The sequence below is a fragment of the Chelonoidis abingdonii genome, chromosome 8, assembly GCF_003597395.2.
Source record: "Chelonoidis abingdonii isolate Lonesome George chromosome 8, CheloAbing_2.0, whole genome shotgun sequence".
NCBI classification, from domain to species: Eukaryota; Metazoa; Chordata; order Testudines; family Testudinidae; genus Chelonoidis; species Chelonoidis abingdonii.
Genome location: NC_133776.1, coordinates 67,352,110 through 67,375,713, shown reverse-complemented (window position 1 = coordinate 67,375,713; position 23,604 = coordinate 67,352,110). Strand labels below are relative to the sequence as shown.

The 23,604-nt window shown below is 47.1% G+C and overlaps 1 protein-coding gene across 2 annotated transcripts in view; it reads left to right on the top strand.

Moving 5' to 3' along the window:
* The window catches only part of TNMD (tenomodulin), a 34,805-nt gene extending 24,850 nt beyond the window's left edge, over positions 1-9,955 (top strand). For both annotated transcript variants that reach the window (XM_032772149.2, XM_032772148.2), the window contains 3 exons: positions 1,201-1,354; positions 4,111-4,283; positions 6,637-9,955. In XM_032772149.2, coding sequence (XP_032628040.1) covers positions 1,201-1,354; positions 4,111-4,283; positions 6,637-6,846 — 537 coding nt within the window. In that variant the 3' untranslated portion in view covers positions 6,847-9,955. The remainder of the gene's footprint in view (positions 1-1,200; positions 1,355-4,110; positions 4,284-6,636) is intronic.
* Positions 9,956-23,604: the final 13,649 nt, after the last annotated feature.

The window sequence follows — 23,604 nt, the reverse complement described above, 5'->3', positions numbered from 1 at the left end:
AGGCGAGTAGGCTCTGTGAGCGTAATCAGTTCCTCGTCGTTGCGAAAGTCTCCGGCGTGGTGGGACAGCCGAGCTCAACCGAAGGCATGCGCCGGGTGAGGCTGTCTTGCACTGGACTCGACGGCTTCTTGACCTGGCCTTTGTGAGTCGAGACAAGGGAAGATCAGCATCGAGCGGTGTTGCGAATCACCGGTGCCGCGGCAAGCTGGACGGTGCCAGATCGGCTCGGGCTTCCTTGCTCAAGACGCGTGAGTTCTGGAGAATGCAGTCGAACAAGAGCAGGGAAGTCCTTTTTGAACTTATCTTTGCCTGTGTCGTTGTGACAGGGGAGCAGGTGCAGGGGTTGACTTCTGTGCTGGAGTACTGTGTGGATGCGGAGTGTTTTGCGGTAAGGGCGGTGTGGAAAGGATATGAGCACACATCTCAGAAGAATACAATCCAGTTACAAAGAGTGAGTAATCCGTCTTTCATTTCTTCGAGTCGCTTGCTCATTATCCATACCAGTTGGTGACCCAATCTTATCCTATAGGCAGGTGTGTGGTCGGGTCTTGGGCACTGACGCTAATGGCAATACAGCCCAAGCCCATGAGCTCTTGCATACGTCCCTTGGATTGTTTGTACCAAGGCGTGAATATGGGCAGTAGAGGTGTGCCCTGTAAGACCACGTACTGTACGCTATCTATGGAGTTTGCACCACGAGCTAGGTAACTTAGTAAGGGCAATTCGACTGATGGCCTGTAGCCCGGTGCAGATATGGTGCCGTCATTCGGCCTTGGAGAGGCAGTGAAGGCTAATCATTGGCACGCTCGACATATGCACGGCATCTTCTCTAGGGAAGGGGAGGTCAGCTAAGCCGCACCCCACTGTTCCAATGACCAACACGGGCGGTAAGAAGGAACTGAGGAGCGGGCGGGTCGGCAGGGGTATATATGCGGTGCCGCAACGAAGCCACGCCAGGGGGCGCCTGCTGACCCACCGGGTGTTGCTAGGGGAAAATTCTTCCAACGAACATGCACGCGGCACTCACACACCTACTTGGAATGGATATGAGCAAGCACTCGAAGAAGAACAGGGAGTGTATGTTTTGCACTGTTTTAACAAGTCATGTCTTTAGCAACGGAATCTGAGGAGGGGTAGAAGCCGCAGGAGGTGGTGGGGTCTATGCTGGCACACCAAGGTGACGACACCTTCTTCTTTCAGGAAGATGAACTGATGACTACCTACTTGGAGCAATCCATGGTCTGGATTCCAGAGGAAAAACCTATTGACAACAAAGAATTCCTAAAGAGCTCAAAAATTTTTGACATCTGTAAAAATGTGACCACACACTGGATCCACCCAACTCTGATCACAGGTAAAATACGCTTTTCCCTCACTCCTGCAGACTCCCACAAGAGATGTAATGTGTTAACCAACCTGCATCTCCAGGAACAGCTTTGCAGTCACATTAACAGTTCCCGTCTTTCTCTCTGAAATTTTGTATGCTGTGAGCTGGCCCAGAACAAGTTTCCTAAGTGGAGTTATAAATCAGATAAATGAATGTGGACAGATCCTTTATTACTACCACGAGAAAACAATCCGTGTAATATAACTAGCTAGGCCTTTTCCCTGCAATAAGTCAATCTATCCTTCATCATCAGCCCTCAATCAGCCTGCCCTCTGTCACAGGAAAAAAGAGAAACATTTCTTTGGCACCTGAAAGGAAGCCAAAAATGTCTAGAGAAGATGAATGGAAACCAAGACAACTAAATTCTGTCACTGATTCACTGCGTGACCTCAGGCAAGTCACTTGGCGCCTCTTTCCTCATGGTAAAGTGGTGATAACAACACTTACCTTTCTAAAGCAGTGTTGAGAGCCTGGGATGAGAGGTACTAGAGTAAAGGCAAACACTGTTCTATTATTGAAAAAGAGAACTGTGACTGTTGTGTTCGGAGTAATAACTGTCAAGAGTGTGGAGTTCAGTTAGAAAGACAATTGCTCTGTTGTGAAGCTCAGTTAAAGTGAAGAGAGGCTGCCATGGCATTGGGGAGCAAGTGGGAAGCAGGGTGATCAGGCCGAGTCTCAGTAATTCCCCCTATGCAGACCCCCCATCCCGCTCCCCACCTATCCCTGATACCCCATCTGCCTCTCCCCTCATGCAAACCACCCACCCCATTCCCCTCCTACCCAACACCCCGATTGCTCCTCCCACCATGCAGAGCTTCCACTCGGTCCCCTCCTACCTCTGATACCCCAAGTCCCCACCCCATATAAACCACCCACCCCACTCCCCTCCACTCCCTGACACCCCAACTGCCCCTTCCCCCTGCAGACCACTCACCCTACTCTCCTATCCCTGACACCCCGACTGCCTCTCCCCCACGCAGAGCACCCACCTCACTCCCCTCCTACCCAATACCCCAACTGTTCTTCCTCTGCCCCGCTGCCCCTGCCTCCCTCTGCTCCCAATGCAGAATGCCCACCCCGATGTCCTCCCGCTGCCCCTGACTCTCCCATTCCCCATGCTCACTGCATTTCGGTTTCACTGTGCCCCTTCCCCAACCCCAGTCAAAGCAGCTTCCACTGCGTCTGCCCACAAGCCAGCTGCCTGCAGAATGTAGAGTGCCAACATAAAAGCATTACATAATCAGAACAAATTCTGATTGGCTGAACATTCCCCAAGGGGGCACCCTGTACGATTAAGCCTCTTATGGGTGTCTTGTGGGTATCACCCACAAGACAGGCGGGTGCCATTGTGGGACTGTGAAGGAAGGAACAATGTCAAATCAGAGAGATCTGCATTTGTGCCCAACAGAACCTGTCCATGGGCAGGATCTCAGGTGACTTGCTTTGAAAATGTATCCGTTTGTAAGGGCTGGCAGACCAGACATTCTGTGCCATGGGCCAGTGTCTGATTCCATTAAGGCCCATGACTATATAACACTCTTCTTCTCTACACACACACCTGCAGCATCCTCCAGAGCAGGTTTTCTCAAATAGGGGTTGCCACTTCTGTAGGGAAAGCCTTTGGTGGGCTGGGCCGGTGTGTTTACCTGCCCCGTCTGCAGGTCCAGCCAATCGTGGCTCCCACTGGCCGCAGTTTGCTGCTCCGGGCCAACGGGAGCTGCTGGAAGTGGCGGCCAGTACGTCCCTTGGCCCGCACTACTTCTAGCAGCTCCCATTGACCCGAAGCAGCAATCTGCGGCCAGTGGGAGCCATGATCGGCCGGACCTGCGAACCGGGTTGGTAAACACACCAGCTTGGCCCACCAGGGGCTTTCCCTACACAAGTGGCGACCCCTGTTTGAGAAACCCTGCTCCAGAGTAACTGTAAGCTAGTGGGATGGCTCAGCAGACAACACTCAGGTGCAGTCAGCACATTCTGTGACCCCAGGTGTGGAGCCTTCTCTTCCCTAGTATTCGCCTCTCTCTCTCTTTCCTAAGTAGTCAATTTACAGCTCTTCTTACAAGCACCTGCATAAGGGAAGGGGGAAGGTGAGCTGAAATGAACCCCTTGTTCACTGGAGACAAAGTTTTCCCACTGCTCCTTCTCACAGCAACACTGCAGGCATTTTTTTGCTTGCTTCTCAGTTTGTATAACATGGAGCTGTCTGTGTGTTGTACACAGAGAGCAAGATGTACAAAAGGAAGCAATTCTTTACCCAATGCACAGTCAACCTGTGGAACTCATTTCCAGGAGATGTTGTGAAGGCCAAAAGTATAACTGGGTTCTAAAAAAGAATTAGATAAGTTCATAGAAGATAGGTCCATCAATGGTTATTCGTCAAGATGGTCAGGAACACAACCCCATGCCTAGGGTGTCTCTAGGCCTCTCACTACCAGATGCTGAGACTGGATGACAGTGGATGGATCACTCAATAAATTGCCCTGTTCTGTCCACTCCCTCTGAAGCATCAGACACTGCCACTGTCAGAAGACAGGACACTTGGCTCAATGGACCATTGGTCTGACCCAATGTTCTTACAGTGTTGGGCGTGGTTTAGTGCTGTTTTGGATTTAGTGGGGTTTTGTGCCATATCATGCTAGAGGTGAGCACGCCACCTGCAACTTTTGTCCCTGCAATCTCTCCAGGGCAGTTGTTGTAATGATTGTTTGTGCTGTTATTCTTAGCTCCTGAATTGCATGACTTTGAAGATGGAGGGGAAGATAATGTCCACTTCCTTGTGACCAAACGAGATGGGGCTGAAAGACAGAATGAGCACCATGTGGATAAGGATGAGAGGCCAGGAACCAAACGCCGGGCCCGGCAGCTAACTGAAGAGGATCTTCCCGTAAATGACTATGTGAGTCCTTGGGCATTATTGGGCAACTGTCAATATTTCACTCTCAGGCTGAACTTCAACAACAGGAACACTCTCAAGCTACGTCATCTGACCTGCTTGAGCACCTTTTTCTGACCTCTGTCTGCCCCTGACATGTGACTCTATGAGGCAGCAGCATTAAAGCCCACTGCATTAAAACAAGAATCCCAATAAATGATGACGACATTAGAATGGCGTGGAATGGTCATGCTAACTAGGGGTTTTGTTTGAGCTAATGCTCATAGCGTCCCCAAAACATAGTTAACTCATAGCACAGCATAATGGCTGCAATCCTTCTTCATAATAAGAGAGGCCACGGTTCTTTGGTTGTAATATCACATTTGATCTGCCTATGAAGGACTAAGGCAGATAGGATGGTCTAGTGGGCAGGGCACTGGCCTAGGACTTGGAAGACCTGGCTCAGCCACAAACTCACTGTGTGACCTTCGGGGAGCTCAGTAACCAACCCGTGCCTCAGTTTCCCAGTTCTAAAATGAGGCTGATGCTTCCTTACCTCCCAGGGATGCCGTGAGGCTAAAACCCATTAGTGACTGAGGAATGCTCAGATATTAGTGATGAGGGCTGAGAAAGTACCAAACTCAACAGAAAAAGGAGCATTACAAATGGAAATTTCAACCAGTGCTAAGATGTGGTAGGCCACTCAAATTCCAGAATAGTCCACTCCAAATGTTCGCATTGACTCTGTTAATTGTGCAGTGTGCTCATGCCCTCCTCTGTGGAGCCATGCTACGAATATCCCCCCAGGAGCAGCATTACCACCTGCTTCTCTTCTCAAGTTCCGGTGAGTAACTCAGGTAACCACTGGGTGATTTTACTAGATTCTCACTGGATCTTGTGTGGACAACAAAAACAATATATCAGTGTATTGCATTGAAGCACTGTACACATATTAATTAATCCTCACTGCATCCCCATAAGTGAGGTAAATATTATTAGTCACATTTTGCAGCTGGGGAAACAGAGGAACGGAGCAGTTAAATGGTTTGCCCCATTGAGTCGGAGACAGGATTGTAGCTCAGAAATCCCTGGCTCTCAGTCTTGTGCTCAGACTATGAGGCAGCAGCATTTCTAAGACAAGCTGGCCCTCTTGCTTTGGGTCCTGTTCCCTCTAGGGCCAAGAAGAACTAGATGAAATAAGAACTGATTCAAACCTCTATCCAAACCTGGAACCACACCCAAAATGAACCTTCAGAAAACCTGGATTGTCATTGTCACAGCTTCCTGGAGAACCAGGGAAAAGGCTATTCCTGCTGTGCTCCAAGCACTGGAATACATGAGTGTTTTAGTCCAGGGAGGTTCAATTAGCTCAGATACAGCATCCGAAGTTTGCGGTGCTGCCCCAAACCTCTGAGCCAACACTAGTTCCACTGCCAGCCAGCAGACTGCTCAGAAATGCTGTCAGATCTCAAGGGTCTCCCAATACTCAGAGCCCCAAACCTGAATTTAGGCACTACTGAATGGCCCCTCTTTCCCTTGTCACTCACATACTATGACCACCCCAACCCACCCTCTGCCCCCTTCCCCAGTCCCTGGTGGCTCTGCCTCTCTTCCCATTCCCAAGCTTCCAGGGGTTCTGCTCCTCTCCTTACAGGACCGCCAGGGATTTAGTGGCTTTCCCCAGCCTGCTGCTTCTCTGCTTTTCCTCCTGGTACCCTCTGCTGCCTCCCCACAGCAGGCCCATTGGAAAGAAGGAGCAGAAGCACTACTTGGAGCATGGCCCCCTTCAGCCAGGAAGCAATGGGGCCAGGAAAGAGGAGCAGCATGGAGGGCAGGGAGTGTGAAGCTGGCAGCCGGAGGATTGGGAAGGAAAGGGATGGGAGGAGGCCAGGGTGTACCACGTGCCAACAAGCAGAAAGTGAGGTCCAGAGTTCATATTAGTCAGATGCCATCACGGGTGTCCAAGAGCTGAGCTCTGAGCTGGGAGAGACCTAGCTTGGCACCTCTGGGGCATGGCTGTGCGCCACTGGGCTGGGATATAGGTGCTGGGTTCATCTGGGGGGGGAGGGATCACTCAGTGGTTTGAGCATTGGCCTGCTAAACCCAGGATTGTGAGCTCAGTCCTTGAGGGAGCCATTTAGGGATTTGGGGATTTATCCTGCTTTGAGCATGGGGTTGGGCATGGGGACCTCCTAAGGTCCCTTCTAACCCTGATGTTCTATGATGGTAGCATTTATGGCAGGATAAGCATCCCCCTAGTATTTGGGGGGGTTAGTACTCCATCAGCACAGCAGCTCCTCATAACTGAACCCAGAGTTTGTGCTCTGCCCCAGGCACTTTCTCCCTCACACCATCTCCTCGTTGTTTTCTCTTCCAGACGGAGAATGGACTTGAGTTTCACCCCTTGTGGGATGAACGAGGCTACTGCTGTGCTCAGTGTCGCCGCGCCAACCGATACTGCCAGCGGGTGTGTGAGCCTCTGCTGGGCTATTACCCATATCCCTACTGCTACCAGGGAGGAAGGGTTATCTGCAGAATCATCATGCCATGCAACTGGTGGGTGGCACGCATGTTAGGGAGAGTGTAGGGCCACACAACTGCTGAAGCAATGGAACTATAACTAATGTATGCCCTTGCTGTATAGAGGGACCCTATTGTACACTGCCGCTCAGCTAGCCTCCCTGTATTACAAGCCTGTAAAATGCAGGCTTTTAACTCCTTGATTCCTGCTGCGTGCTCCAGCCATGCCTGGCTGATCGCACCGCCTATGCTGCTGTTCTATTCTATTCGATACCACATTCATCCCTGCAGTATCTGAGTGCCTGCTGAGCACAGCAGGTGCAGCCCAACGTTCCCCTGCTTGCGGTGAAATGTTCATGGACAGCATGCAAAGGATGAATAGGCAAGATTGTATCTGTGCTGCACCCTAAGAAATGAGCCAAACAATAAATGTTTTCTATAAGCAATTGCAAAGAAAAGTCATTTAAACTCAGTCTGTGCTGCTTAGTGGGTCTGACAAGTGAGCTCACTGTGCAGCTCCAGAGCCAGCTAACATGCGGAGCTCAGGTTGCAGGTCCCTCGCTGGGCTCAGCTAGCTAAGGTCATACAAAGGCGAGTGAGGGTTGCAGCACAGTATCCGTATCCCTGTTTGTGCCAGACTGCATACAGATTGACTACACTGACCTGGCCATTCCCTCAGCACCTCTCTAGACACAGAAACCACACAGGACTCCCATGGGCACTTAGTTCATCAGAAATCCAGATGCCAGGCATTTGCATGCTGGCACTCTTCCTTCCGAGTCAGCATCTCAGCACGAAGCTAGGGGCTGCTGGGCTACAGTAGATGCCATCATCTGGCTGAGATACTAGGGCAGGTACCTGTCCAATCTGTAGTTATTAAAATAGCCCCTGACACTTCTCACAAGTCCTGGCCAATTTCCTGCTTGTGCAATTGCATTCTGCCTTCTCACATTCCCCCTGCCTTTCCAGTTAGACACAGTAGTCTTCACTTCCATTCCTAAGGAAAAAACAGCCCCCACATGCTGGTTACTGCGTATTTATCCATCTGGAAGAAAACAGAGTCTTCATTCTCAGGTTGGCTGCAACAAGTCAGAGACAGTTTATTATCCTGACACTTGCAAGGGGAGAGTAGATCCAGACAGGGGTTCCCCCCGTCCCAGGCAGGTCTCCATTAGATAAACAATTAGGGCAAGTATTTATACCTTTTGTTACAGACAACAATGATCAACAACCGCATCTTGTTTATACATATTCCTTCTGATATCTTACTTTTCTCAGCAGTTCCTGCTACAGTCTGTATTCCATTCTTATCTAACACAAGGTCAAAAAACTATTGCTTACAGTTTTTTGTTCCACTTGCTTTCCACTTGCCCAGGCCCTGCCTGAAATCTTGCGTTATTAGAGCTAGTGTTAGCCTGACTCTTATTTTATTCCTAAAAGTTAAGATATCTGCATTCAAATTTTCTTTATCCTTTTCTCTGCTTCCACACTCCCTCCTTTTGTGCTTCCAGCACAACCATCACTCTCAAACCTCTGTTCTCATTAAATCTTGCATTTCTGACTCCAGCTCACACGGTACAACCTTCTGGGGTTTAACTGAATACAATGACAAAGCATGGTTAGTACGAACATGGAAGGTGCTATTATTAGCACAACCTTTACAACAACAACAACCTAACCCTAAACTAAACAACAACAATAAAAGTGTTAACATTCCCATTGTAATAATATGATGGGGTTGCTGTACAGCCTTAGTCATAAAACACAATACTTAATACACTCTATAGGCTGTAAGAAAGGCATACTCTTCAATTTGATATATATTTTGGAGCATATGAATTTGCCCTTGTTATTCAGAGATTATCTAGACCTCTGGTAGGAGTGAAAGCAAATTTTGGAACTGGTCAAGTACTAAGCTAGTCCAGTTTAAGGATATCTGAAACCTAAGGGCTGATTGTAAAATTTTGTCTGCTGGCCAATAAATAATATTATTGCCTGTAGCAGTGGTGAGATTAAAATGTATGCCTTGTAAAGTGGTGGTCTTAACATACACACAGTTGTCATTGGCTTGGAAAAGCAGGTGTCCTGTCAGGGTATTTCCTTGTCCCATACCTTCCCAACAGATGTCATAAACAGTGACAACTTCTCCTAGCTTCAACTTTTGTACCCACTGAAGCTGCGGGGGCTTTAAAGGCCAAAATGTCCATTGGCTTCCTATCCCTATCCAAACATCGGGCATTATTCCAGGAGCACTGACTATAAGTCGGCTAGGCATACCAGGTGGTTAAATTTCCCAAATATCTCAGTGAATTATCCAATCCCACTTGCATCCTCCCCACAGACCCAGCAGGATTCCGTATGTGGGAGCCCACACCCCTCCAACCGGCCCATATGCTTGGAAAGAGCACTGTGAGCATCTGCACTTCCACCTTGAAAATCTCCAAGTATGTCTCCATGGCCACAGATCAGATGGCATTCCTGAAGAACTAGTAAGGGCAGTGGGCCAAGCCTGATGCTCAAGATCACTCTGAATGGCCATGAGCTGGTTATGCAGAAAATCCTGAATTTCTGAACATGCCAGATCCCACTGCAGTCCCTTTCCTGCCTCACTGATATTCAATACCATCTCTGTCAACAGCTTCTGGGTCATTAAACTAAGGGCAGAAATAACATGTAATTCACCAACCCCAGCCTGTACCTGTGTTAACTGTGCTCCAATAATAAGACCAGTGGCCTTTTCCAGTTGCTTTAATTTCTCATCATGTTGTTGACCTTTGTAAATGTTCCAAATTGCTGCTGCACTATTGGCACCATCCCATACGGATCATTAAGGTGTAAAGGCCTTGGCCATTGGGTTTCATTAGAGTATATGGTATTGTCTGTATTAGGATGTATTACAGGGGTGGTAGTGGTAGTAAGGATAATGGCGGGGGCAGTGGTCGTGGCAGCAAGGCGCCTTTGGTATTCGTCATCTGAAAGCCAATTAGGAAGGGCTATACATCCTGAAGGTACTTGTCCAAAAGCACAGAGCCCAGTCCCCGGAATAAACCCAAACCACCACTCAATACCACAGACTCAAGCATGGTTCCCACAAATTCCTCCCTGCCAGGTTACGATACTCCATCTCTTCCACCAGAGCCAACTCTTAATGTCTTTTGTAGTCAAGAATCCCTGGACTTTGGGATTTCAGCGGAACGAACATACCTTCTTCTTCTTTTTTCCTGGAACAGTCATGGTTCAGGATCATACCAGAGGAGGTTACCAGCATGTCACTCTGTAATAACTGGGTTTCTCCAGCAGATGGTGAATGTATGGTAGTTCTGTCAGTGGACAAGGGAGAGGTTACCAGCACTTCACCTTGTCCTTTTCTGCTGCTGTCCAGAAGGAGAACAAAGGGTATCAGAAGGAGGGACAGGCTGATCAGCAGTCCGAGGGTCATCTCAAAGTGGAGGGGCTTTTTTGCAGTGAGAAACATGGGTCCAGGCAGTCAGTCTTTGGCACTTCACAGTGATGTTGGTAGTTAACAAGACTTGGTAAGGGCCTTTCCAACACGGGGTCTGAGCGGTCTTTTGTTGATAGACCTTTATGCAGACCCAGTCTCCTGGTTCCAGTGAATGGCAGGGTTGCTCAGGATCCTTGGGTAGTGCTTCTTTCACCTGTGTATAAAAAGATCTGACGCATTTCATTAGTGTCTGGCAGTAATTAAGCATTGTATCTTCCATCAAATGAATGTTCATCTGGGCAAGGGCCAGTGGGGGTGCAGTCGGTAGTCGCATCGGGTGCCCTGTCAGGATCTCATATGGACTAAGTCCAGTCTCCCAGTTGGGAGTGGCCCTCATGCTCATCAATGCTAATGGCAGGGCATTTGGCCATTTTAAGTTTATTTCTGCACAGTTCTTAGCCAGTTTGTTTTTCAGAATCCCATTCTGACGTTTCACTGTCCCGGCAGAATGTGGGTGGTGGCGACAGTGGAAGTTGTGTTGGATCTGCAAGGCTGCACATAACTCCTTTACAATCTGTCCAGTAAAATGAGAACCACGATCACTGTTGATACTCACAGGTATGTCAAACCTTGGAATGAAATCCTTAAGCAAAATTTTCACAACAGACTTGGTGTCTGCTCTCCTACAAGGGAAGGCTTCAACTCAACTTGAAAAACATCAACTAATACTAACACATACTCATAATTGCAACATTTAGACATTTGAATAAAATCAGTCTGAATATTTACAAAAGGCCTCCAAGGGGTGTGCTGCTTTTATAGCTTTAACTACTTTTCCAATATTATATTGCTGGCAATATTATTCCAATATTATATTGCTGACCCTCCTCCCTCAGTAAGTCTCCAGGAAAGGCAGATTAGCACTGTATGTGGCCAACACTACTGCAAGAATCACAAAGCATTTTGGGGAGGGTACAAGGTGTGTGAGTGGAAAGTGGAAGTTTTCTTTGCAAGTACAAGAGGCCAAGGGGGGGAAGAGAAGAAGAAGAAAGGAGCAGAGAATGAATGAATGAAACACTGCAATTAGCAAACTCAGTCCAAAGATAAGACGCTGGCTTCTGCCCAAGGACACTGCTCATAGCCAAGACCTGGCTGACAGCTGAGAAAGACAGGGCTTAAATGTGCCTGAAAGAAATCCAGCTGCACAGGCCTGCAAAATAGCAAGGCCAGCAGAAAGGAGAATAACAGAACTAAGACTACAGAGATGGAAAACACCAACTACCACGCAAATTAAAATTAGGTGCATAACAATCTCGTTACCTGCAGCAATCATCCCCTTTGCTCGTGCCATCCAGTAATGCATGCGAGCAAACAGGACAAGAGCACCTGAGACGCAACCAGGTGGCCGTCCACGGAGTGCCAAAGGTGATCGGGGTGTCAAGTGCACACAGCAGTGCTCCAAGAACATTTCTCAGCTTTTGGCACAGCCCCTGTCACATATATTAAAACCTGAGTATTTTCTGATAGTATCCAAACTACTCTGTATTCCAAGTTGGATAAACAAGTATCTGCATGTAGCTCTAACCCTTCCATTTGGTTTTAAACTAGGCTATCCTGTAGAAAATTAAACACAACAATTCTAGCCACAAGACAAAACACCACAAGGACATAGGACACAGAACACAATTTCTATTGTGCCAGTAAATGCATGGCATGTTGGCTTGCTCTTTAACTGGCATTAGCTTTTTCTAATTTTCTAAAAGACAAAAACATATTTCTACCCCTTCTGGGGTGATCAGTCATTGTTTAAAATATTTCTTTCTTATACAAATACCCTTGCTGATTGCAGGCAAAACAGAGGAATTACCCCCATATTTTTCTGTGTTTGTTTCATAGGCAAGCCAGGTTTCAGTGGCTTCTACCTTATCAATTAGGCAATCCGCACCAGCACACAGATGCCCCCCGGCCTGCTTTTAGATCCAAAGCCATTCACAGGTTAAACTTTTACTTAAAAGGAACACAATTAACTTTTAGCAGAGTTCTGATTGCCTGTTACCTTTAACTCCTGTTTTCAAAAAAACACAGTAATCCAAAAAGGAAAACACCACCTATTGTAGCCCTTTGGAGCCTAATAGGATTTTAATTAAGTAGCATTGCATATTTGCATTTTCCTCACCCCTTTTACAATATATACTCCACATGTTTGTTTCCTTGACATTCCTTTCATACAACTTGGGTGGTTAAATTCCAATAGACACCCCATATGTTTTTCTAATCTGACTAAAATGTTCATAGCCAAATGATTTTAATTAAATAGTCTCTTGCCTGGATTTATTTACAGACATTTCTTTGGAAAAAGGGCCCACTTTTCCTTCAAAGTGGCTGCAAAGAAACCAAGAATTCTTTTTCTTTTTAGCGTTTTTACAGACTCCAACTGATAATTCCCTCCAGCAACTACAGAGTTAACTTCTTACTTTTTCCTTAAATCGCTTGCTTATTTCCCAAAATGACACCTTAATCAACTCAGATTTTACCATTCCAAGTACTATTTTAGGGATTTAAATTCCCCATGTCTGCACTTATTGCGTCCTTTACTTCTGCCACTATGCTTTTAAGGTTATCAACCCGTTCCTTTATCTGTTGCCTGCCTGCTTGTCTGGGCCCAATCCTTTTTCTCTTGCTGCACCATTCCTTTCCATGGGCATAGGCTTTGTTCCATTACCAATGTAGCAAGGAGGGTGGTCTTCGCAACTAACCCCCACCCCTCCTGGTCCTGTTCTTAAACATCCTCACTCACAAGGCTACCTGAGTCCTCCCCCATGAGGCTTACCACCTGGACAGAACGCACGGCCAATTGGCGTTTTAACTGATCAGTTTTCTCTAGCTGTCAGGTACACATCTCTTCCCTTTTCCCCAATTCCTCTTATTGCCCGGTCCTGCTACAACTAGGAATAGACCCATCTGCAATCTTTTTTTTTTTCCACTCACAAACACAGTGTCTGGGCTGGCCAGGCCCAGGGGTAGGGGGGAGAGAGAGAGAGAGAGAGGGGTGGATGGGAGGTTATCCTGTGCACAGGTTGTCCAGAGGAATGCTGCAAAAAAAATAAAATAAAAAATCTCCAAATTGCTTCCACTCTTGGGTTTTTTACGCTGGGGTCTCTTGGGGTGTCCCTTTCAGAAACCTCTACTCAGTATTCCAGTCCAGGCTGGCTGCCTGTGGCTTCTTCAGCATCCCCAAACCACACCGGCTCCAGGGTCGCAAAGGCAGATGTTGGGTCTCACTGGGTGGCCAACCTTTGCAAATGTAATCTCAGTCCTCTAACTTGTGTTGCCTTTGTTTTGCCTCTGTCTACATTTTTCACAGACAGCTGGGGTGTTTTTTTTTTGATGCTTTGCCTGCAGAGTGAGGCAGACTGTGTTGATTCTTGACCTTGAATGCAGAGCAGCTTTCTCTTTATCTCCAGGCTAAGCTGAATTTTCAAATTAACCCGTTCCTTTTTCCTCCTCCCTTTCAGCCTTAACTAATTGGAGATATACAGGAGATAAGGGGGTTGATGAAGTGGTTTGGGTCGGGAAGCATCTGGATGCTTTAAATTTCGTTTTTAAATCCTGCACTTGAGTCTTTAATTTTTCCTGGGAGTCCTTCAGACTCCGCACTCGAGATTCATGGAGTCTCATTGTAGCTTTCTCACACCAACAGACAAATTACTCCCACTGTTTGTTAGAGGTTTTTGGTGATGTAAGGGTTCCTCTGAGATATATGATTTTATCCAAATTGAAGGTACCTTCTAGTGGGAATTATTTAGATGGATTATCATGCGTGTAAAAATTCCAATTTTCTAAATACTTGCAGATCCCAGGACCATAATGTACATACATATGGTACCCAGGGGTTCCCTTCGATGATTTGGGGGAATACTTAGACTGTTGTCCCCCCCATCTTTGAATCATACCGGGGTGTGCCCTGTCCACTAGGTCAGTGGCTCATCAGCTAAACAAAAATTCTTACTCTCTCACAGGGAAAGGGTCCATTGGGTCACAGGGTTCCACCGGCTAGCGGCTTAAGTCCCAGACCTGGTCAGTGGCTCATGAGTAAGGGAAACCTCTCCGCTGGGTCACAAGGTTCAGCTGACCCCCCCCCCCCCCCTTGCTTTCAGAACTTCCACATGGGGTAGCCCTTGTGCGGCTGGAGTCAACTTAAGTTTTAGACCTGGCCAGCGGCTCATACCCTCCACTTCATTCATACACAAACATTCATTCCCCATATCTAGATACATCTTATTTAACAATAACCTTAATTCTTTAGGTCCAGACTCAATACAACCTTTTCCTTATTTGAGGCAGTAAAAATCCCTGTCCCAGGCAGTTCTCTGTTAGATAAACAATTAGGGCAAGCATTTATACCTTTTGTTACAGACAATAATGATCAACAACCGCATCTTGTTTATATCTATTCCTCTGATATCTTGCTTTTCTCAGCAGTTCCTGCTACAGTCTCCATTCCATTCTTATCTAACACAAGGTCAAAAAACAGTATCTCTTACAGCGTTTTTTGTTCCACTCGCTTTCCACTTGCCCAGGACGTGCCTGAAATCTTGCGTTATTAGAGCTAGCATTAGCCTGACTCTTACTTTATTCCTAAAAGTTAAGATATCTGCATTCAAATTCCCTTTATCCTTTTCTCTGCTTCCACATCCACTATGGGAGTTACACACTTTCCTCCAAAGCATCTGCTGCCTGCCACAGGTTACAAGGCTAGATGGACCATGGATCTGACCAGGATGTAAATTCCTACATTCTTACTTAAAAACTGTTGTGTAGCGTTGCTGGTGCAGAATGACTGACTGCCTTCCTCCACACCCCAGCTGGCTGTGAGGCATGTGCCTAGAAAGAGCGCAAGGTACAGATGCTACAGTAGCCATATCACCAGCCTAAACCACAAGCAGGTGCACAAGCAGGAATCACATTGCATAGGGAAGCCAGATACAAGCAACTAAGTGCTTTAAACAATTAGCAGCAGTTCAGATCTGCAGAACAACTACAGGGCATCTACAGCCACCAGGGCAACTACAAAGAGGGGTAACCTGAGTGCTGAGAGGTAAAGAAAAACCACTTGAAACTGCTGTTCCACCCTGAGCAGATTGTGGATGGGGTATTGTAGTGAGGCAGTGTGGTTCCCTTCCACTCCGGGGAGAGAGGAGCCCTTCTGGACACCAGAGTGGACGGAGCTAGTGAGCTCTGAGCCCACCCCCCAGAGGGTCAGATGGTGCCCTGGAAGTATAAAGGCTCAACCTGAGAGCTCACTGGGAAAGCAGCCACCGGAGAGGCCAGATGCTTCTGGCCTAGGCCGCGACTGGGAAGCACCAGTGACCCGCAGTCCGTAAAAGGACTGGCCTGACCTGCCCAGCACCAGCTACCTGGAGGAGTTGCCAGGCCTGCCCTGCACCAGCTACCTGGAGGAATTGCCGGGCCTGCCTCTCACCAGCTACGTTGAGGAGCCCATGGTGCTGGACCCCCAGGAGGACGTCACCCTGACCCAGGTACCACACGAGGGGGAGTTAGGAAGCACCCCGGGGGCAGCCGACCCTAGTCTGGCTGCAGCACTGCCAGAGCCTATGTCACTGTGTTGTGGCCAGGATCCCTGCTGACACAGAAGCAGAAGGCCTGCCACTGGTAGGGCCCCAGTGGAGTGGGAGGGCCTGTCTCCCCCTCTCCCAGGCCTTTTAGAGGCTTGAGGCTACTGTTATTGCTCAGCCCTGCCTGAGGGCCTGAGCTCTTGACTCATCATTGCCCCGCCCTGACCTAGGGCCTGGGCTTGCTACTGTTTATATTGCTACTGCTATAGCGTTATTGCTCAGCCCCTGTCTGAGGGCCTGACTCATTGTTGCCCCGCCCTGACCTAAGGCCCTGGTCTAACTGTACTTATTTCTGCCCCCACCAGGGCCGCTGGGGGAGGACTCCCACGGCCGAGCTAATTCCTCAATACATAAACAGAGTGTAGTGAGGCGGGGTGATTCCCCACTGCCATGGCGAGAGATGAGCCTGGGCTAACCTCTCTACAAGGAGCATGGAAGAGGCAGACAAACTTCAACACATCTGAGGCTGCAAGCTGGGCAGTAGCTACTCCAAGGAAGTTCTCACTAAATGATGGCATGGTAAGCCAATACATGGGTCTCATTGTCGACGTAAAGAGAGGTCACCGAAGAATAATACTCTGTACTACACAGAGCCTCCCATCAAGGAGCTCATCCCCTCTACAAACATCAAGGAATTCACCCTCCCAGCCCTGGGAGGCAAGGCTGTATTGCCTGCTCCAGTGCTTTAATCACAATACCACCTAGTTCTTATATAACCCCAGAGATCCCCAAGTACTTTACCATGGATGTCAGTATCATCATCCCCATTTTACAGATGGAGAAACTGAGGCACAGAGAGGTGATGTGACTTGCCAAAGGACACACAGCTGGTCGGTGGCAGAGTTGGGAACAGAACCAGGTCTCCAATCCACAGCCTAATCCACTCAACCACCCTGCTTCTATAGGATCATCTCTCCTCTACACACAAGATTGCCTAGCAACTTGGATGTTCCCTCTACAGCCTTCAAAGGAACAAGGCCTTATAGATACAGAACGAAGAACCTTGGCCACCTTCCTTCCTGCCCCCATTGACTTCAAAGAAATAGATTAAACTTTTAAGCTGTTTGGACTACTCACATACAAAATCCATTTGGCGTGTAGCAGTGGTGTGGGTTAACGGTCAAAAGCCGTTATTTTTTTCTGAATTTGATTTTTTGTTTCAGTCTTTGAAGTGCTTATTTTAGTAAAAGGAGGAGTGTTTTGACCACAGGACCGGTATGGTAGAGGATGGGCAAACAGGAATAGGGCAATACACCCTTACAAAGTAGGAGAGACTAGCATACACTCTCTGATGCTTGATCTTCTTGCTTTTTCACAACAGTTACTGAATCTGCTATAACATAAGTCTCACTTACTGCTAAAACACCTTAAAATGTCTGGTGGGTCCATTCAAATGAGCCTCCAAACACTCAGCTCCACATCTCTTAAGCTTCTCTAAATCTCTTTGGCCTACAGACTGGGCTGGAGGTGTCAAGAGATTTCCATCGAGCTAGAGTTTTAAACCACATTCATTACCGTGGCATCCAAGCACCTAATTACCGGTTCCAGATGGACTAGAAATTCCACGTGACTGGCCTCCACTGTGGGCTTGGCCTAGACTAAGGACATTTACAAAGATGCTTGCACCATTGCGCGAACATTACAGCTCCATCAGCAGTAACAAGGTTGGAAGCCCTACGATAGCCAAGCAGCAGGAATGTTAAGCATCAGGTCGTCTAACCTAGTTCACAGCAGATCTAATCGAGTGTACTTAAAATCCTGGCAGTGGCAGCAGCCAGAAGCTCTTCCACATGAGTGCTCCCAATGTTAATAACCTCAGGGGAGCTAAACCAGTGTCTATTACTGTTATCATTTGTATTGCAGTAATGCCTAAGAAACCTAGTTATGGACCATTGTGCCAGGCACTGTAGAAACAGAACAAAAAGATGCACCCTAGCCATAAGAACATAACATAAGAACATAAGAATGGCCGCACCAGGTCAGACCAAAGGTCCATCTAGCCCAGTATCTGTCTACCGACAGTGGCCAATGCCAGGTGCCCCAGAGGGAGTGAACCTAACAGGCAATGATCAAGTGATCTCTCTCCTGCCATCCATCTCCATCCTCTGACAAACAGAGGCTAGGGACAGACATATCCTTACCTATCCTGGTAAATAGCCATTTATGGATTAACCACGCATGAATTAATAAAAAGTTCTTCTTTTTATAATGCTGTTATAGCCTAGCCTTACATACCTCCTCAGGTAATGGAGTTCCACCGTGACTGTGCTGCGTGAACAACTTCCTTTTATTTGTTTTTAAACCGCTTGCAATATTAATTTCATTTGGGTGAGCCTAGTTCTTGTATTACGGGAATTAAGGAAAATAACTTTTCCAATTATCCACTTTTCCTACATCACTCCATGGATTTTATATACCTTATCATATCCCCTTCACGTCATCCTCTTTTCCAGGCTGAGGAAGATACCTAGCCTCTTTAATTCTTTCCTAAAATATGGACCCTCGCTCGCAAACCCATAATCATTTTCAGATGCCCCTTTTCCTAGTGCCGAGTATACTCTTTTTTGAGGTGAAGCGATACCGACAGTCTTGTATGCAGTATTTGAGATGGTGGGCGTACCATGATTTTATGTATAAGGGCAATACTATATTCTATTCTCCAGTTTCTATTCTGATTCCCCTTTTTAATGATTCCCTAACATGTCCTGTTTGCTTTTTTGAACCCCGCCTCTGCACACTGGCGGTGGTGCGCGCCATCTTCATGAGAACTATCCTATCACGATTGATCACAAGCATTTATTTTTTCCTGACTTCATTGTAAAATTCACTAAAGCCCGTAGCTCCCCATCTATTGGTATGTATAGTTGGGTTATTTTTTCCAGTGTGCATTACTTTACATTTATCCACATTAAATTCATTTGCCATTTTGTTGCCCAATCACTTAGTTTTGTGAGATCTTTTTGAAGTTCTTCACAGTCTGCTTTGGTCTTAACTATCTTGAGCAAGTGGGGCATTTTTGAAAAACAGTATAGCCAGAGATCTTTCCAAGTTTCATCTGCTTCTTAATTTAGTTGGGGACCAGAAGTGAAGAGGCACGTGCAAACAAAAGGGAAACAAGCGCTAAACTTTTCTAAGCCTCAACAATGTTTCAGTTCAAATTTGGAAGAAGGTTAAACCAGTTTATATTACTTCTAGGCAGTTCACCCACCCCTAGGCATCATTTGGAGGCATTTCTTTCAGATAACAGACGCCAAGATGAACGAAGACATGGAACTCTGTCATCAGGCTGATTCGTTCTTGCATTCCAAAGACAGGCTGCGCGTTTCTTGGATTTTTCACCACCGCCTTGCATGAAATAAATAAATAAATAAATAAATAGCACTTTCATTGTATCATTGTGGACTCTCAATCCCTTTGCAAGATTCTGAGTCATGGCAACGATCAGTATCTAGTTTCAGAGAATAAGCTATTTTCTGTCTGGGCTGCTCAGAGCTATTTTGCACTGATTTATACAACTCCCAAAAGAAAATCTATCCCAGAGCTTTGTGTCAGGCCCAGAGTCTGGCTGGACATAGAACTGCTACGTCAGCTTATGCCATCTGAAGCTCAAATCTTAATGAGGTGTATCTGGGTGGTCTCTGTTCCAGTTACATTGTTCATGTCAGGGACTATGGGGATCCTTTTTGTATCCCTGGAGCAGAATTTCTTTATTCCTTTCTTTAAATTCTATTTATGAGACTGTGTGGTGCTGTCAGACAAGTGTTTCCATCAAAGGAAACCCAGGGCATGCTGCTTACTGCTCAAAATCCCAAGGAAAGTAACATCACAGAGTTACATCCAGAAAGCAGCTTGTTAACATCATTACCGGTGCCACACATCAAAGAGGGACGAGCAATGATAAATGGCCTTGCTGGAGCACTTACGTTAATAATCCAGTGCAATCTCAAAGTGCCTTCCCAACGCAACTTTAAGTAAGACATGATATTGTGCTTGAATCCGATTGAAAATTTCGTGGCTCACTGACAGCTCGCTCCTGGGCACAGTGCAGGCGCAGGAGACAACGGTGACTCTGAGCCACCCTCCAGCCTCCCACAATCCTGGGGGTAGCCAGGGACTAATCAAATTAGAGCAGCACAAAGGGTGCTGTAATTTATGTCAATTTGTAGTGAGCTCCCCAGCGGGCTCTTACATTAATGAGGAATCCCAGCTAGTTTGCACTGCCCATGCAGCACAAAGCAGCCAAAAGTAGAGTGAGGATCTACCCGCTAATTATTTATTGATGAATGAGCAACTCAGAATCTGGTGGATTCCTGAACAGAGCTGCCAAGCCAGAGCTCAGCTGTAGATTAAAGGCACGGCTACCCTTGCAAATGTAGAGCGCTTTGAGTTAAACCAGCTTTCGCAGAGCCCAGTAGGGAAAGCGCTGCAATCATCTGTCCACACTGACAGCTGCAAGCGCACTGGCGTGGCCACATTTGCGGCACTAGCAGCGGCACTGGGAGTGGTGCATTATGGGCAGCTATCCCACAGAGCCCCTCTTCCCATCCTGGCACTGTGGAAACACATGAGGCTTGCAGAGGCATTGAGGGTCAACAACAGGAGAACAAAAAAAATGATGGGGAGTAAGGGGAGCAGAGAGAACATGTCTCCTTCAGACCTCCCAGGGCTGCACTTATGAACCAACTCTCACTTCGGAGACCTGGCTTCTACTGTGAAACTCTGCTCCATGATCAGTATGTGACCTTACCCCCTCTCTGTACCTTTTCCTTCATCTGTAAAATGGAATCACCATCACCTCTGCAAAATGCCTGGAGATCCTTGGAGGAACAAAATACAACATATTCCTTATTTTTCAGGTCCATAAAGCACCTGCATCCCTCCCCTGCCCCCCATTCAAAATATAGCAACACCTATTAAAAAATAAAGTCTTTTTGCTGTGGTACAAGTTGCCTTTAGCACATTCTGAGTATTTGAGCGACATTGGCCCCTGCTTAGGTTATTAAGCTCCTGGAAGCTGGGACCGCCTTCATGATGTGTGTTTGTACAGCATCTGGCATGACGGGATCCTGCTCCACAACTGAAGTTCCTAGGAGCTATGATGATACAAAGAATAAATAATAATTGTCGCACTGAAGTCAGCCATCCTGCTCTCATATGCTATGTTTCTATTACACATTTTAATGATCGGTCTACGTATTTATACCACACTTGTCAGCCCAAAATCTGAGCACAGCATCCCTCATTAGCAAACCCACAAGATGAGGAGAGGTGGTTGGGGTTTCCCCCTCTGGAGAGAATTCAGAAAGGAAAGTGGCAGAATTTCAGTTGCACAGGTTCTAAAATCAATATGCGTTCTCAGTGCTGCTCTCTGCTGGCCACGGGGTGGAGCTGCAGCTATTTCAGAAAATGAATTCAGAAACCTCTTTCCTGACGTATAAATACTGTACAGAAAAACATACCGGCATATACAGACCCTATGTTCCTGTCAATTATACCCCCTAACAGGAGAGCAAAGGAAAGCCCATGATTCGGAAGCCAGCCAGGGTAGGGGCGCAGGCACCGCAGGAAACTAGCCTTGTGGTTTGCACAAACTCATGCCCAGGTGGCTCTCTCGAGTTGAAGTCAGAGCTGTTGCCAAAAGACCAAGTGTGCAGAGTAAGAGAAGATGGCAATGTGAAGGGAGAGTGCTCATGGCTTATTTATTGCAACTACATTCAGGACAAAGAAACAACATGTGAAAGTGACCTTGGAGTGAGATAAGGGGCTTGTTCGTTTTTTAACTCACCTAACAAGAGTTAGCATATGCTCTCACCTGCAACAGATGTTACAGCAGCTTCTCACTAGCAGCCCTCGATTGCTACTCAACTCCTGCTGCTCCCTGCTTTAGACCCCACTACAGGTTTTAGAACAGGCAGGAATGCAGAGCATCCTCATTGACTCACACTTTCCACAACCTACCTCTGTGCACATTTCTAATGCCCCTATCCCTACTGGGGCTTAGCAGTGTGAACTCATCAGTGGCATTTCTGAGCCAGCTGAAACCCACTGTACAACAGCTGATTTATGACAACAAGTCAACAACAGCATCCTAACAGATGGAAGAGACGCAAGAGTCCAGCATGGCAGGATCAGTTCTGATGGGTCGAGAAAGCCCGCTCCAGAGATGGAACCCCAGCAGACGACATTGCCTGTGCTCTCCCAGTGTGAACACAGGCATGAAGCCAGGGGAGTGGGTATGTCACATTGGTCCTATCACCAAAAGGAGGAGGTCTGGAAGGTCTCAAGGGAGTAACTTCAACTGGGCTAATTTTTTAACAAGAAACGCGTTTGCAGAAGGTACCAGAATCCAGCAACATGGGGTCTGGCAGAAGCAGCACAAAGATACACCTCTGTAAACACATGCCTAATGCTGGCCTTGGGAGACTGCCTCTAAAGCTATGAGCAGGTCACACTCCACATTACTGCAATCCCAAGTGTCTGCTGAGACTTTCCAACAAGAGGGCCAATTAGTGCCGACTGTGGTGGTTTAATCATGTGGCCACCTGGCCTAAGAATCTAAGAACCACATCATCGAGGTAAGCCACAAACCAGCCATCAGGGAACATTTTAGGCATGACAGCAGGGTCCACATGGACAGTGAGTGCACCACAGGCTAATGCGCTGTCAATTTAAGCAGGAAGATGGGGTGCAACTGTTTATCTAGACAAACCCTGATGATTTAGAACCAGATTAAATTAGGGCTAGTTATCGGCCTATATGGCACAGCACACAAGCCAGCCGAAAAGGAGTATGTGCAGGCTCATTTGTCTTTGCACGGGCTTTCCGATGGGCATAGCTTCAGTTAGACATGGCCCTGCATTAGCATTTGTTTTTATCCAGGCTGTCCAGTCATTAGCTGTAATTGGACAATGTCTATATTGTTACATTAATGGTCAAAAGTGCTAATGCACTTTGCCTTGCCTTCAAAACCTTGGAGGCTTTTTAACAAAGCCATCTGGGAACTGACATACAAGAGTTTGATTTATTCTCTGAAGCTAAACGGAATATTAAGTTTTGCAGTCAGAAATAAAACCAGTTTAATAGGCCACTGCTAACAAAAGAACTAAAGAGCTGCCATACTAGGTCTGACCAGGATCCATCTTGCCCAGTACCCTGTCTCTGGCAGTGACCTGTAACAGAGCTTCGGAGGGTACAGAACAGGGCAATTATGTTCTGCTGGAACACTGATGTAGTTCTGCTCCTCCACTCAGGCTTTTGGGGCCAGGGCACGCTGCCTCTCAGCAGTACTGGTTTTGGTGACAGGAAGGGCAGGTTAATGGTGTGAAAAGCACTCTGCATCAGGGTGGAGACCCTTTGTCATTGTCCAGCTCTTCCAGCCCTTTCTAATCCCTCCTCTTTTCATGTTCATATGGTGATTATAGAACAGTGCCTGGCTGACTGTACCTCATCCCCCTGTCCCAGACTTCCCTGAGCATTAATTCCCAATCCAGTGCACAGGATTAGTCAAACTCAACCGAGCACCAAGCTCAGGTGAAGGAGGAACATACTGTAATGTCTTCAGGAAAAAGGAAGGCCTCACCACCCTGTGCTCTCTTACTGGAGAAAGATTGGGACCTGTTCATAGAAAGCCAGGAAGAGCAAATCCCTCTTTGTACAGTTACAGAGTACCCTCTCCTCTAAAGGATCCCAAAGCACTTTACAGAACAGGTGAAATTCAGCAACAAAGATAGCAGAGGATGTACTTGCT